This window comes from Acipenser ruthenus, chromosome 30 (assembly GCF_902713425.1).
Source record: "Acipenser ruthenus chromosome 30, fAciRut3.2 maternal haplotype, whole genome shotgun sequence".
Classification (NCBI taxonomy): domain Eukaryota; kingdom Metazoa; phylum Chordata; class Actinopteri; order Acipenseriformes; family Acipenseridae; genus Acipenser; species Acipenser ruthenus.
In genome coordinates this window covers 3,440,006-3,453,942 of record NC_081218.1, presented here as the reverse complement: position 1 = coordinate 3,453,942, position 13,937 = coordinate 3,440,006, and the positions used below count along the sequence as shown (strand labels likewise).

The following is a 13,937-nucleotide window of genomic DNA, read 5'->3' as shown; positions in this document are numbered from 1 at the left end:
AAATGAATATTTAATAAAACAAAAAATAAGAAATTAGGATCTGTTTTAACCTCCATTTCTCTGCAGAGTAACCATGACCTATCTATTGCACGCGCATTTCTGAGGTTAAACTTTTCCATAAATGTGTAAAAAACAAAACGGACTTGTGTCTAGTTTCTATCAAAGAACCTCCACTAATTTATACGAGACAAAGAGACAGATCCCACACCCTGCTTGCTTGTTTCATGTGATGTTTGTGGGATATTTATAAGGTGATCAGCAACTAGACTCAACCACATAGTTTTCATAACCGAACACGTGCGAACAAGCGCTTATGGAACCAACACGCCCCGCCTTCCTCTAAATGATTGGCTCGCACAAGGGCAAAACACCCCCCCGAGGCTCTCTTATAGGTTTGCTTGCGGTGTCAATTAACCTATCTGTCCTGTCGCCATGGTAGCAATTGAACGTCCCGCCGTTCAGCGATTGGATACTTCTTCCAGTCGTCATAGCTTGATCTTGCATTCCAACCCACCCTCGTGTATCCTGGAAACCCGGCGGTTGGCTGCACCGCCTGTCAATTAAGGATGAAAACTATCAATTCATGTTTGATAGAAGCTTTGTGCTAAACGTGGTCTTTTTTTATTTTACATATAATGAAAAAAGCACGTTAGTAAAATGTGGATAGCCGTATACTACGGTAACTACCAGATATTTTAGTGTTTCGTGTGGTCAGTTATTATCCTGTGTCGTATCTCTGATTATACGAGTGACTACATCAGCGTACATATTTGGACATTTTTTTTAATACTCGGTAAAGAAAATTAAAGATTGAATTCGTTCGTTTTCTCATCAATTATAGAAAATAAACCAATATATCAAATTTTATTATTTATTTCTTAGCTGACGCCCTTATCCAGGGCGACTTACAATATATCACATTATTTTTACATACAATTCCCCATTTATATAGTTGGGTTTTTACTGGAGCAATCCAGGTAGAGACCTTGCTCAAGACTACAGCAGCAGTGTCCACCACCTGGGATTGAACCCACAACCCTCCGGTCAAGAGTCCAGAGCCCTAACCACTACTCCACACTGCTGCCCTTTACTGAGCTTTCTTGTAATTGGTCGTTTGTGCCAGATTTAAACTGGTCTCTCATTCCATTCTCTCATTTTGTTTCGCAGTGTTTCTAGTTGTGTGTCGGTAGTGTGTATTCTAGCACTTGGATAATAGATTTGTCTCTGTTGGCGTTAAGAGCTAATGGCGTCTAATGGCTAATTCCCTCCTGCACTGTGCTAAACCACTGTAATGTGTCATCTAAATACCTGCTACATTTACAGGAATATAGAAAATACATTCTTGTCTGAGTGACATATGGTCTATCCAGCAGAGTGTTGCCTAACCAACTTACAATTCTTACAAGATATCACATTATTTTTTACATACAATTACCCATTTATACAGTTGGGTTTTTACTGGCGCAATCTAGGTAAAGTACCTTGCTCAAGGGTACAGCAGCAGTGTCCCCCACCTGGGATTGAACCCACGACCCTCCGCTCAAGAGTCCAGAGCCCTAACCACTACTCCACACTGCTGCATATCATAATATGTCTGTTCTTCATTGTTCTTTGCTTTTGATTAGGCTTACTAAAGAATGTCTCTCTCAATTTCATTTATTTGTATATTCAGTATTTCAAGGCCCAAGGCTCATTTAACACACGCACAGTACATAGCTTCCACTTATTCGGGAATATTAAACATTTTCGGTTATACACTGTACAAGTAAAAAGGAGGTATGATATTTCTAATTAGATTTGTTTTATGTACATTTCATCTATATGTGTCTGTACATATATATTTCTATTTCATACAAATACTAGTTTTGTATTTGTATAAAGATGGTATACAGTATTCTTTAAAGAAAGGCGAGCCAACTCAGCGAGTTGGAACTAAAATATGGAGCAGAAATATTAAGCAAATTTGCAGCATCTCTCCGTGCTCAACCTCGCTAAAGTCCAGCTGTATTTCCTCAGGCTTGTTTGCAGACAGCAGCATTGATACCCTGCAGCGGGAGCTTGAGTGGGACTGTGATTAGAAATGAGAGGCGGCCAGCTCCAAGAGATTCAGGTAACAAAGCGGGACGTGTTTCACAGCTACCTCATCGTAGAGGCATCTCTTCTGAAGGGGGCCCAGTTACTGTTTAAACTTTTCTGCAGTAATGCCCTGCAGCGATGTCATACTTGTGTCACATTCGATTTTAAGAAAAGTCATGTTTAAGGGGCCTGTGCAGTCTTTAACTTTGTGATGTTTATAAAGTTTTATAAATCATGCTCTTTGCTTGGTTATGCGTAACCCCGCATCAGCAGACTAAATTATTTCAAAGTCAGAGTCAAGTAAACGGAGGTTCTGTCACTGGCAGTAGCTGTATTTGAATTCAGAGGTGATCAGTGACTGTTTGCAGGTATGAATTGCGAAGCTGTCTCTTGTGTGTTATGTGGCAGGGCGTGGTTGAAGGGAGACCCGTTTTTCTGCGTGCCGGAGATGGTTGATGAGCTGATAACAAAGAGGATCATTGCCATGGAGCTGGTATCGGGGGTGCCCCTGGACAGGTGTGTGGACCTGGACCAGGAGACACACAATGAGGTGCACCACAAACCGGGTCACTTTGGAGCGTTCCCTGTCCTGTAATAATTAAGCCTGCCAGTGTAATTACAAGTTATTTAGTTAAATGCATACCCCCGAAACGACTAGAATTTATTTAAAATCAATTATTCATATTTGTAGATTTTTTATAAAATGGACGGTAAAATAAGATGTTTAATTTGGCAATTTGTTAGATACTGTACAACTGTACCAGAAAACAGAAGCCTTTATATATATATATATATATATATATATATATATATATATATATATATATATATATATATATATATAATTATTTTTTTGTCATCAACCAACCAGCTGCTTTCCCCAATGACTGACATGCTTTCAACCAATAGCACGCTTTCACTCAAAAGAAATGACCCAGGAAGTGCATCTTATTTCCTGAGAGAGAGGCACAAACATAGAGAACTTTCTTTATTCTAGTATAGTACCATCTATATTTTAAGATGAAAATGCATGCTGTGTTTCTTTCAAAACTACACATTTGATACCTGTACAGCGAATGAAAGTGCATGGCACGTACGAACCAGCGCCGTCTAGTGACATGCAACTCTGTTTCCAGTTTCCTTTTGATTACTTGGCGCTTTTAATATTAGGACACTTTGGCAGATGTCGCCTATCAATAGAATAAAATACAATTTGAAGCTACTTGTATTGAACAATTAAAAATCTGACAACGAGATCAGGCAACCAATACTACAAGCCATAGAACTTTTCAGACTTACAAAACTACATGTCCCATGAGCCTTTGCCCCGGTGTACTGCGCATGCGGTGAGTGGTGTTGGTCTGTCATGGCGGGTACACAGGATTGAATTGTAATCTCAAGAAGAAACTGTAATACAAAAATAAGCAGTAGGCGTATTGTGGTTCTTAAACTCAGCCTAAGTAAAATGTGAGCTGTTCTGCCGACCCATTGCTACATTAAATCCGGTTGTGTCATTCTAGTCGTGTGGTTTTGAGTTGAGACGATGTAGGTAGGCAGTGGGCGACAGTAATACACCGGCAAAAATAAAAATAGTCCATTATTAAAATAAAGTAGAATTTGTAAACTTTTAAAAGTAATGGTGTGTTTCTAAATGTCTTTTTTTTCGTTTTTATAATGTTATTATCAGTGAAGACATTATAACTTATCACGGAATAGTATATATTGTAATAATAATGCAACGTAGAAAAAATATATACATATTTAATTTATTTTTAATTAAGTAAATATAATTCTAGTGCAAACGACTCGGACAATAAAGACAAGGTATTGTTTAATTGCATCAGATGTCAGGACTGTCCAGTCCCTGACCACATTCCGGCGCCTCCTTAAGACTCACCTCTTCAAAGAGCACCTGTAGAACTCCTCTGTTTGTATCCTGGGACACTATCACCCTTCATGTAAATGTGCTTTACTTTGCTCTTATCAGCCCCTATTTTACTGCATTTAATCCTGTACTTCAGAATACTGTAATCTGCCAAGTTTTTAACCTGTAGTATTTTGTATTTAATCACATCCTGATGTAACTATCACTATTTAATCATATCCTGATGTAACTATCACTATTACCTGCTGTATTATTGAATTGTGGTTTGTCAAACTTGTACTTTGCTTGAACAAAAGTTATTGTATTTCTTGCTCTTATTGTATTACTTGTATTGTAACGCTTGAAATGTTTTTGCTTACGATTGTAAGTCACCCTGGATAAGGGCGTCTGCTAAGAAATAAATAATAAATAATAAATAATCCAACGTGACACTAACGCCGCTTGGCTAATCCGTTGTAATCACCTGCTTGTGTTAAACTGAAGCTCAGAATTGCTTCAGAAAGCCGCTGTGCGATGCTGCTGATTTGAAAGTGTGTCCATCCTGAGAATGCTTCTTATTAGCTTTTTATTAAAGTTATTTTAACTGTATAACAATCCTGCTTTACAACTGGCGCCCATTAGTGTTTATTACAATAAGTTAATGTCTTGGAGGCGGTCCTAGAATCTTGTTGCCTCCAGCTGCCAAATATCATTATCCGATTTTTTGTTTTTCTTTAAAAATTAGCATTGCAAAGTGTCCTGAGTGGAACAGGGATGGCAATAAGACTCCTATCGCGGAGCAGTTTCACCCATTCCAGAGTTTTGCTACGTGCTTGATCAGCCCCAGTGTGTGTAGGTAACAAGCTCAGGTGTGTCTTATTAAACTCATAGTAAAACCAGGAATGGATCAAACTGCTGTGCAACGGGAGTCTTATTTCTGTCCCTGCTGAAAAAAACGCAATGCATTTTGTGATACCCCTGTATGACACAATTCAGTTGCGATGAAACCTGGCATATACATTCGTTAGTTGTTGACACAGTTCATTTTAATGACATTGACAGCTCCAGCTGTGGTGGGGAATCAGTTTGTTATTGACCTACTGAAATGTAGTTTCTGAGTTGATGAAAAGTGTCAAAAATATGAAAGATCATCATTAGGGGAGACTCGATTTCAAGGAATTTGCTTTGTCTTTTTCTCTTTCTGTGACATTTTAATTTAGACCTAACCGCATTGCTCCAAAAACATTTATCCTGCCTTCAATTCATCAACTCCATCAATTTAAGCCTATACTGTGCATTCAGACCTGTCTCCATAGAGGTATCTGTAAACGTTTCCCTTCCCTGAACCCCTAGCCATGCAAAGAGCCTCTTAATTCTGGTTCGGACTCGCTTGCTTTGTTTCTTTGGTGTAATGTGTTAGTCTCACCCGATCTGCCTGTACTCTGCAGCTCTGTGGCACCGTTGCTGAGCTGAGACATGTCTGCAGGGGGCAGTGAGCCGGGAGGAGGCAGCAGCTTCAGGACAAGCCTGGCCTCTCAGTTCTTCACAGAGGAGGAGACGGCCGCTATCGACATGACAACAAGCGAGAAGGTAAGAGAATCTGATCCCTTAAACCTCAGGCTGACTGTCATCAGCATTCCACCTCAGTCCACAGTTACTATATGAATGTTTTAAAGATACGGGAGTCTTCACTTGAGCTAAACAGTGGCGCATCTAAACACTGTCATTTAAAAAAGAGTTTGCTATAACCAACATGTGTAAAAGTATTTTAAATGTAAAATGCTACGATTGGTAACATTAAAATAGTGAGGCTGTTTAGATCTGACACTGTTTAGAGAAATTAAAAATACCTCCAAGTCTTTCTCTGAATTTCAGATCCAAGGATTCTGAAAGCATATTTTTTAAAGGGCAGCAGTGTGCAGTAGTGGTTAGGGCTCTGGACTCTTGACCGGAGGGTTGCGGGTTCAATCCCAGGTGGGGGACACTGCTGCTGTACCCTTGAGCAAGGAACTTTACCTAGATTGCTCCAGTAAAAACCCAACTGTATAAATGGGTAATTGTATGTAAAAATAATGTGATATCTTGTAACAATTGTAAGTCGCCCCGGATAAGGGCGTCTGCTAAGAAATCAATAATAATAAAGGACAGAAGTTCTTTGCATTTATAATGTGATATTGTTTTATCATTTCTGCAGGCTTGTTGAAATGTAACGGTTCCTTCTGCTGTTATTAGTCAGTCGGGTCTATTTTGGAATACCGAATAACTGTGTGATTGTATAAATACGTTTTTGTTTATGCTCATTTTCACATTGATGATGTTGCATTTTAGTCTGTTGGAGTAATAATTCCATCATAGATATTGTTCATCGTTGCTCAAGCTCCCGGCAACACCTTACTGTGCTGAAAGAAACTATACCACAAGTGAAAAGGCTCAATCCTCTTCTGCAGGTTGTGGATTTGTTAAACCAGGCTGCTCTGATAACCAGCGAATCTCACGATCCTCAAACAGGTTAGTAGACAGCAGTAACGAAAGTGTGTTTTTTTCCTTCATTTATTAATGCTACAGTTAAATAGTTACAGAACACCCTGCTGTGTTTATGCAAACTCATTACCTTTGCTTTTATCCTGTGTTTTCCATGTCTCAGTGTGATTTTTTGAACATATATAAAAAAAAAAAAAAAAAGTATTGCACATCATGGGTCAAAAATCAGCTGGAACATTTATTTTCTCTTCTAAGGATCGCAGTGTATCCAGATCACGCTCCCTCCTGCAACAATGCTGGTTTTCTGTTCCCACAATACAGCGCTCACTTTAATCAGAGCACTGGCTTTGTTGCAGGAGGGAGCGTGATCTGGATACACTGCGATTTTTAGACGAGAAATGCTCTTTCTCTTGGAGAATATTCCTGAGCAAAAGTAGGAAAAAAAGTGTCCCGAGTTTAGTTATCAGTGTTATTGCTGCAATATGGACAGCACAGGATGCAGCAAAGGTGCAGTAATGTGTGTCCTGTGAACTCTGCAGGGGGTTCTGGAACACTTCTAGGTTCTATTAATAAAGTTCCAGGCTATGCAAAAGCTAATCAAGTAGAAGCAGTGCATTGTGGGTGTTCTGTAGCCAAAATAATTAACCATGTGTGTACACAACAGCAATGGATATTTTTAAGGACCTGGTTATTGTTTAAGTAAGTTTTTTTTTTTTTTTTTTTTTTAAATCTTGCATTTGGTTTCAGTTTAATTTTAAAACTACAGCACATTTACAGCGAACGTTTTAAAGAAATTTGCAGAATGTGTTGCTGTAAATGTAAATAACTTAATCAAGTTATACCAAGTGACTGAAATAATACCACTAATCTCCCCAGTTATTTGATGTTAGTTTGTTTCATGATATAAATTAAGTGAATATGTCTCTAAAGAACTAAATGTTTTTTTATTTTTTTATTGAAACAGGTTCAGGAGTTGATTATAAACAAGGACCCATCACTCCTAGACAACTTCTTAGATGTAAGTAAAGCTCACCCTGCCACACCAAGTGTGAGAGATTCCTGACAAGCACCATATTTCTTCATGTCCAAGTCACAATTTGATGCCATCTCCATGCTGTATTTTTTAGCACAAGTAATATAAAGTGCTGGGGATAAGGAGGCTCGCATCTGTACATAATTAAAACATTTTCTTATCCAATGCGATTACAAGTTTGATCATTTTTTTGATGACGCTTCAGTGTACTTTCTGTGCCGAGTCCCCTTTGAGATTTAGAGTTTTCTATATTAGTTCAATCAGTGGGTCAGCGTACAATTGTTGTTTTTATGTGGTCAGTTATCTCCTTGGTTGGAGTAGAGAACTATTTATTTATAATTTCTGTTTCTTTCTTCAGGAAATCATTGCTTTCCAGACTGATAAGTCCATGGAAGTTCGCAAGTTTGTCATCGGATTCATTGAGGAGGCCTGGTATGTGTTCAAAATAAAACCACCCCGCTCTCATTACTTGGAGGCGTCTGTCTTTAATACCCCTCATGTCACACTTAAACAATATCAAAGATAGTATAATTAAAGTGCCAGGTGCGAGAATGCAAAAACGTCACAGCTTTGCAATCCTGTTCTCAAGACCAGCGTTGCATCAGCGGCACTTCATTATTCCTGCCACCAGGTGGCAAAAGAGAGCAGAAAATGCATTAACAAAACAGCAGGGATCGCTGTGTATTTTAAGACTAAGCTTTAAACACTTGTGCATTTTGTCAGAGCACAGCTGAACTGCACATGGTTTGGAGTTGTGCTCTGACCTCAATTGAATCCTCGTTGAAACAGGAGGAGTTACAGTTCTTGTACTAAAATCTATAGAGCAGGCTGTATAATACCCAGACAGGAGGAACGAAACGAACCGAATAGTGTGTATAACCCATATTATTATTTATTGTTATTATTTATTTCTTAGCAGACGCCCTTATTCAGGGAGACTTACAATTGTCACAAGATATCACATTATCTTTACATACAATTACCTATTTATACAGTTGGGTTTTTACTGGAGCAATCTAGGTAAAGTACCTTGCTCAAGGGTACAGCAGCAGTGTCCCCCACCTGGGATTGAACCCACGACCCTCCGGTCAAGAGTCCAGAGCCCTAACCACTACTCCACACTGCTGCCCTGTCACTGTATCTGGTTATATGAAGTCTGTCTGCCTCTGTGCCACACTCTTCCATTTTTACACGTGCAAACAATGCATGTAATAAAAAAAGCTGTAAAGTTTTTGTTGTGTTTTAATGACAGTAAACGAGACAACGAGCTGCTGCTGAAGCTGATTGCCAATCTGAACATGTTGCTGAAAGATGAAAGTGTGAACGTGGTGAAGAAAGTGATTCTCACAATGACACACCTGTACAAGGTTGCACTGCAGGTAGGAGAGCAAAGTCACGGCTTTCTCTTTTCATACGGTAAGAGCAATGTGGACTGAAACCCGTGGTGCTCACTATTATTGACAATGCATTGAAATAATGTTACCACTAAAAAATGACTGAACAATAGAAGGTAAAAGTCCATGGATCTGGGCATGAGCTTGAAACACCAAATTCCAAGACCCTTCGAAATGAAAATAATGAATATTGTCCTTGTTCCACATTCATTAAGCAATAATACCTGACACACGGGGACAACTATGCTACCCTTCCTCACCGACTTGAAAAAAGAAAAAAGGACCAGGGGTCATAAATGGAGATTAGATAAAGGGGCATTCAGAACAGAAAATAGGAGGCACTTTTTTACACAGAGAATTGTGAGGGTCTGGAACCAACTCCCCAGTAATGTTGTTGAAGCTGACACCCTGGGATCCTTCAAGAAGCTGCTTGATGAGATTCTGGGATCAATAAGCTACTAACAACCAAACGAGCAAGATGGGCTGAATGGCCTCCTCTCGTTTGTAAACTTTCTTATGTTCTTATGTTCTTAACTATGCTACCCAGCTCCTGGTACTCTCCCGCCTAGACTACTGCAACTCCCTCCTGGCTGGCCTCCCTGCGTCCGCCACCCGTCCGCTCCAGCTCATCCAGAACTCTGCTGCCCGCCTGGTGTTCTCTCTGCCTCGCTTCGCCCACGCTACTCCACTACTCCGCTCGCTCCACTGGCTCCCGATCACCGCTCGCATCCAGTTCAAGACTCTTGTACTAGCCTACAGATGCCTTGACCAGACTGCACCCAGCTACCTCCAGACCCTCATCTCTCCCTACACCCCCACTCGACCTCTCCGCTCCGCCTGCACTAGAAGACTGGCTCTACCTCCGCTACGCTCCCCTGCCTCCAGAGCCCGCTCCTTCTCCACCCTTGCTCCGCAGTGGTGGATTGACCTTCCTACAGATGTCAGTACTGCCCAGTCCCTGACCACATTCCGGCGCCTCCTTAAGACTCACCTCTTCAAACAGCACCTGTAGAACTCCTCTGTTTGTATCCTGGGACACTATCACCCTTCATATCTGCCCCCTATTTTACTGCATTTAATCCTGTACTTCAGAATACTGTAATCTGCCAAGTGTTTAACCTGTAGTACATTGTATTTAATCACATCCTGATGTCACTATCACTATTTAATCATATCCTGATGTAACTATCACTATTATCTGCTGTATTATTGAATTGTGGTTTGTCACACTTGTACTTTGCTTGAACAAAAGTTATTGTATTTCTTGCTCTTATTGTATTACTTGTATTGTGACACTTGAAATGTATTTGCTTACGATTGTAAGTCGCCCTGGATAAGGGCGTCTGCTAAGAAATAAATAATAATAATAATAATGCAGAGATATGGGCAGAGACAAAGGCGTATTTACAAAATCTCTACAAAATCGGCTTTTTCCGGAGAAAAAACGACTAAACACCTGTTTATTGCGTTGCTATAATGATGTCGGACCCAGTCCGACAAAGGACCTGTGAGGAATAATTGCAATGTCGGACCCAGTCCGACAATGGACCGCAAAGGGTTAATAAATCGAAGTTTTCGACTGGAAGTCTGAGACATTGAAAAAAGAGTTCTAGTCAATACGTTTATGAATCGCGTTATCTAAAAGATACAGACATGTTCGTCTGAGGTATTGCTGGCTTTGGGAGCGCATGGTTGTGTTTAGCAGCAGAATGACGCTGCTGTTTCTCTGCCTCTGCAGCAAGCCCACGTTCCCAGGTCCGTCATGACTGTCCTGGAGGCGAACCTGAAACCAGATCCGGAGCCTCCAGAACCCAAGGAGCATGACGAGGTGAGTCTGGAGGGGGGGGGGGGGGTTGGGGGGGGGGGGGTAGAGCTCGCTTCACACGGCTGGGAGTTATTTGGTCAAACATTACGACGTTACAAAGAGTGTCAAATTTGAATATCGCTGTAGTACACTAAGTAACTGTTGTGTGTACCGTTTTTATTATGTATAGTTGGATTTGAATTGCATATGTTATGTATTACTGTTCAGTGTAAAATAGAGCATGGCATTGCTGTTATAGAAACCAACTGCCTTCTCAAAATGAATTATTACAACCCTAGTTAGGACTCCTTTAACCTCCACCCTCATGTCCTGTTACCTGTACCCCTCTCTCCCAGCCGGAGCCCCATGGTGGAGTGGGGGCTCCCCGGGCCACGCTGCCCGACATCATGGCAGCTCAGCTGGAGCAGGAGAAGGAGCTGAAGAGGCAGCTGGAGGAGGAGCATCAGTGAGTGAAGGGGCATCCAGCGGAGCCGGGGGCAGCCACAGAGCTGGAGGAGCTGCGAGAGGAGGGGGCCGCCAAGGAGGACTGCGCCCTGATTCCTGACTCCAGCCAGGAGGACCCCGCACTCGGCATGAAGGTAGAGCAGCCCGCCCCTCCGCCACTGTCAGTCTTTGTGAGAACGCTACAGTATCTCCCAGAGTTCTAGTCAATACTTTTATGAATCGGACCACTGCTTAGTTGAAGACGGTGCTCCTGCTGATGGCAGTGTAAAGTCACCTTGAATCTACAGACCACCCCTGTATTTAGTATTCCGGCCACTGTCAGCAGTCCCTCAAGTATCAAAGCTGTTACAGCTCTGTGTTAGTAAGTAAACCTCTAATAAAACCAACACGCAACCTTCTTTCAACACGGATGCAGCTCATTTGCTGATTAGATTTAAATACACAGCAAAGTATTAGAAAACGAACCAGTAAATTAGAAAAGTGTATACAGTACAAGAAAAATAATTAAATCTAGAATGGTTCAACCAAGAAATTGGCTGAACTAAGAACTTGAAGGATTTTGAATAATCCTGTGATATTAATTTGATCCAAGAATTTCTGTGCACATTCAGTAGTAAAGCAATTATTGGTTCCTTGACTGTCTCTGTAGATCCAAAATCTACATAGATGCGAAGTTACAACTTTACTAAGTGACCTTAGTAGACAGGAGACCTGTTTTTTCTTCTAACGTTTTATTTGTTTCTCCAGGACGACCAAACAGAAGCCGTAAGCAGTGAAACTCTGGAAGATAGTGACAGATTAGTCCTTGACCAAGCTGAACCAATGGAAGAGCCCCTTGCAGACTGTAGTCCCACGACCTCCCAATCACAGGAAGCCATGGAGCAGGGTGAAGGAGGGGACTTGACGGAAATGGAGGTCAATGACGTGGAGTAGAGACGATACCAGGAATCCTGGGAGCTCAGAGACTGAGCCGCTAAGGAAGATAATCGTTTTGGATCAGTGATGTAATAATTTCAGGTGCCTTCAGTGGACAGAGGCAAGACTTTTAGGTTTTCTTTGAAAAGATTTAATAAAAACAAAAACTGATCTAGACTTGTAAAGGAGAGGCGATGGAGCCCACCCTGTACATGTAAAATCTGTTTCTAAAGAATGATGAGCACTTTTTATTATATGAAAGATCAAGGAGATTAAGAAAGGATGTAGTCCCTACAACTGGTATTACAGGTAAGAGGAATTGTGACGAGTTCATCTGTGTGTTTGGCTGCCAGAATATTGATGGCTAACGGTTTCTCACCATTTCAGCAGCAGCATGTGTTTATTTTGGTGTTCATTAAAAAAATATATGATATTCGTTTTTACATGTGAGTTTAAATCATTATGTGTTTGTACTTTTGTGTTTTTTGTAGATATAAAACGCAAACATTTTAGAAATATATAATTAATCGCAGCACAGAAACCAGGACCAGAGGACAGAGTGTGGGAGTGAAGGGGAGACAGACTTGGGACAGAGGGAAGGAGACACTTCTTCACACAGAGAGTGAATGGAATGGGCTGCCTATTCTCAATCGCTGGAAGCGGACACTAAACACAACAAATAAAAACGTTGTTGTGGGGTATCTATCACCACTGCTCAAGCGGTTCAACAGACTCGGCTTTGCCTCTGATCCAGTAATGTGAGATAAGCAGGGTTACACTGTAATACGTGTAACACTGACTCACTGTGTGACCCTGAGCAAGTCACTTCACCTCCTTGTGCTCCGTCTTTCGGGTGAGACGTAGTTGTAAGTGACTCTGCAGCTGATGCATAGTTCACACACCCTAGTCTCTGTAAGTCGCCTTGGATAAAGGCGTCTGCTAAATAAACAAACAATAATCAAGTGGAAGGAGAGCATGAAAAAACAGATCTAACACCATCTTCAACTTTCTAATTCCAAACACACATGTTTTCTATGTAGTTATTTGCTCATACATAAGCCTTTTCTTGCAGCATCTGAAAGTTGTGCAGACGTTCGTATTAAAAATACAGAATTATTGTTTTAGGTTTTTTTTTGTTATTTTTTTATTTTATTTTTTTAAGTTAGACATTATTTCGTCAGGATTAGTCCATTAAAATGCAAGCACCTAATTTCAGGGATATGCTACAATAGAAGACAACATACAAGCTACGATGAAGTAATCAGATAAAAAGCCAATTCTAAAACAAACCCAACATCATTTAAAATGGCTTGCTTGGAAGTAGAATCATTCTTCTGACAATCATTTCTAGCACATGATGCTATGAAAGCAAATTAGCGTTTACCAAAATCTGTAGGATTCGAGAGAGAGAGAGCCCAGGAACAATGCTTAACACCCCTAAGGACATAACCTGCATTAGCAAGGATTAGTGGAAAATAATTAATTGCCAAACATCACTTCCCTATTAACTGTTACAGCGTTTACCATTAAATGAGAATTTTTAGACAAAAGCAACGCCGTCTGGTGGCTGTACTATTTATAACAGCATTTCGGTGATACAAACAATTATATTGTGTAAATCAGGTTAAAAAGGGTAAAAAATAAAAGCAGCGTATCTAATAGAGAAGGGCAGCGAGTTCCACAATCTGGGGATTTATAACTGAAAGCTCTTTCTCCTCTGGTTTTACATTTGACCTGTGAGAGGCACAAAAGCGTTAGCTGATCGTAACGCGCGCACAGATTTATAATGGGGACAGAATATCTCGAAGGTAATCCGGTGTCGAGACTTTAGTGTCAATAGCAAAAATAATATCGGACCTAGAATTGATCCCAGGGACACCACAAATCATATCAGAGACTCCTGGT

The 13,937-nt window shown here is 40.6% G+C and overlaps 1 protein-coding gene across 1 annotated transcript; it reads left to right on the top strand.

Annotated features, from left to right (window-relative positions):
* The first annotated feature begins 3,387 nt into the window (after positions 1 to 3,387).
* On the top strand, positions 3,388 to 12,448 carry LOC117435725 (symplekin-like). The gene is made up of 9 exons (XM_059004806.1): positions 3,388 to 3,422; positions 5,389 to 5,530; positions 6,388 to 6,448; positions 7,386 to 7,439; positions 7,813 to 7,886; positions 8,707 to 8,833; positions 10,587 to 10,676; positions 11,009 to 11,251; positions 11,865 to 12,448. The coding sequence occupies exons 5-8, from the start codon at positions 7,843 to 7,845 to the stop codon at positions 11,120 to 11,122; spliced, it is 375 nt and encodes a 124-aa protein (XP_058860789.1). The 5' UTR covers positions 3,388 to 3,422; positions 5,389 to 5,530; positions 6,388 to 6,448; positions 7,386 to 7,439; positions 7,813 to 7,842; the 3' UTR covers positions 11,123 to 11,251; positions 11,865 to 12,448.
* Positions 12,449 to 13,937: the final 1,489 nt, after the last annotated feature.

Bases quoted from the DNA above. Each gene is read 5' to 3' on its own strand.
- LOC117435725 (XM_059004806.1), top strand. From the start codon at position 7,843: ATGGAAGTTCGCAAGTTTGTCATCGGATTCATTGAGGAGGCCTG. The intron at 7,887-8,706 runs GTATGTGTTCAA...TTTTAATGACAG, and splicing joins GGATTCATTGAGGAGGCCTG to TAAACGAGACAACGAGCTGC. The intron at 8,834-10,586 runs GTAGGAGAGCAA...CTGCCTCTGCAG, and splicing joins TGTACAAGGTTGCACTGCAG to CAAGCCCACGTTCCCAGGTC.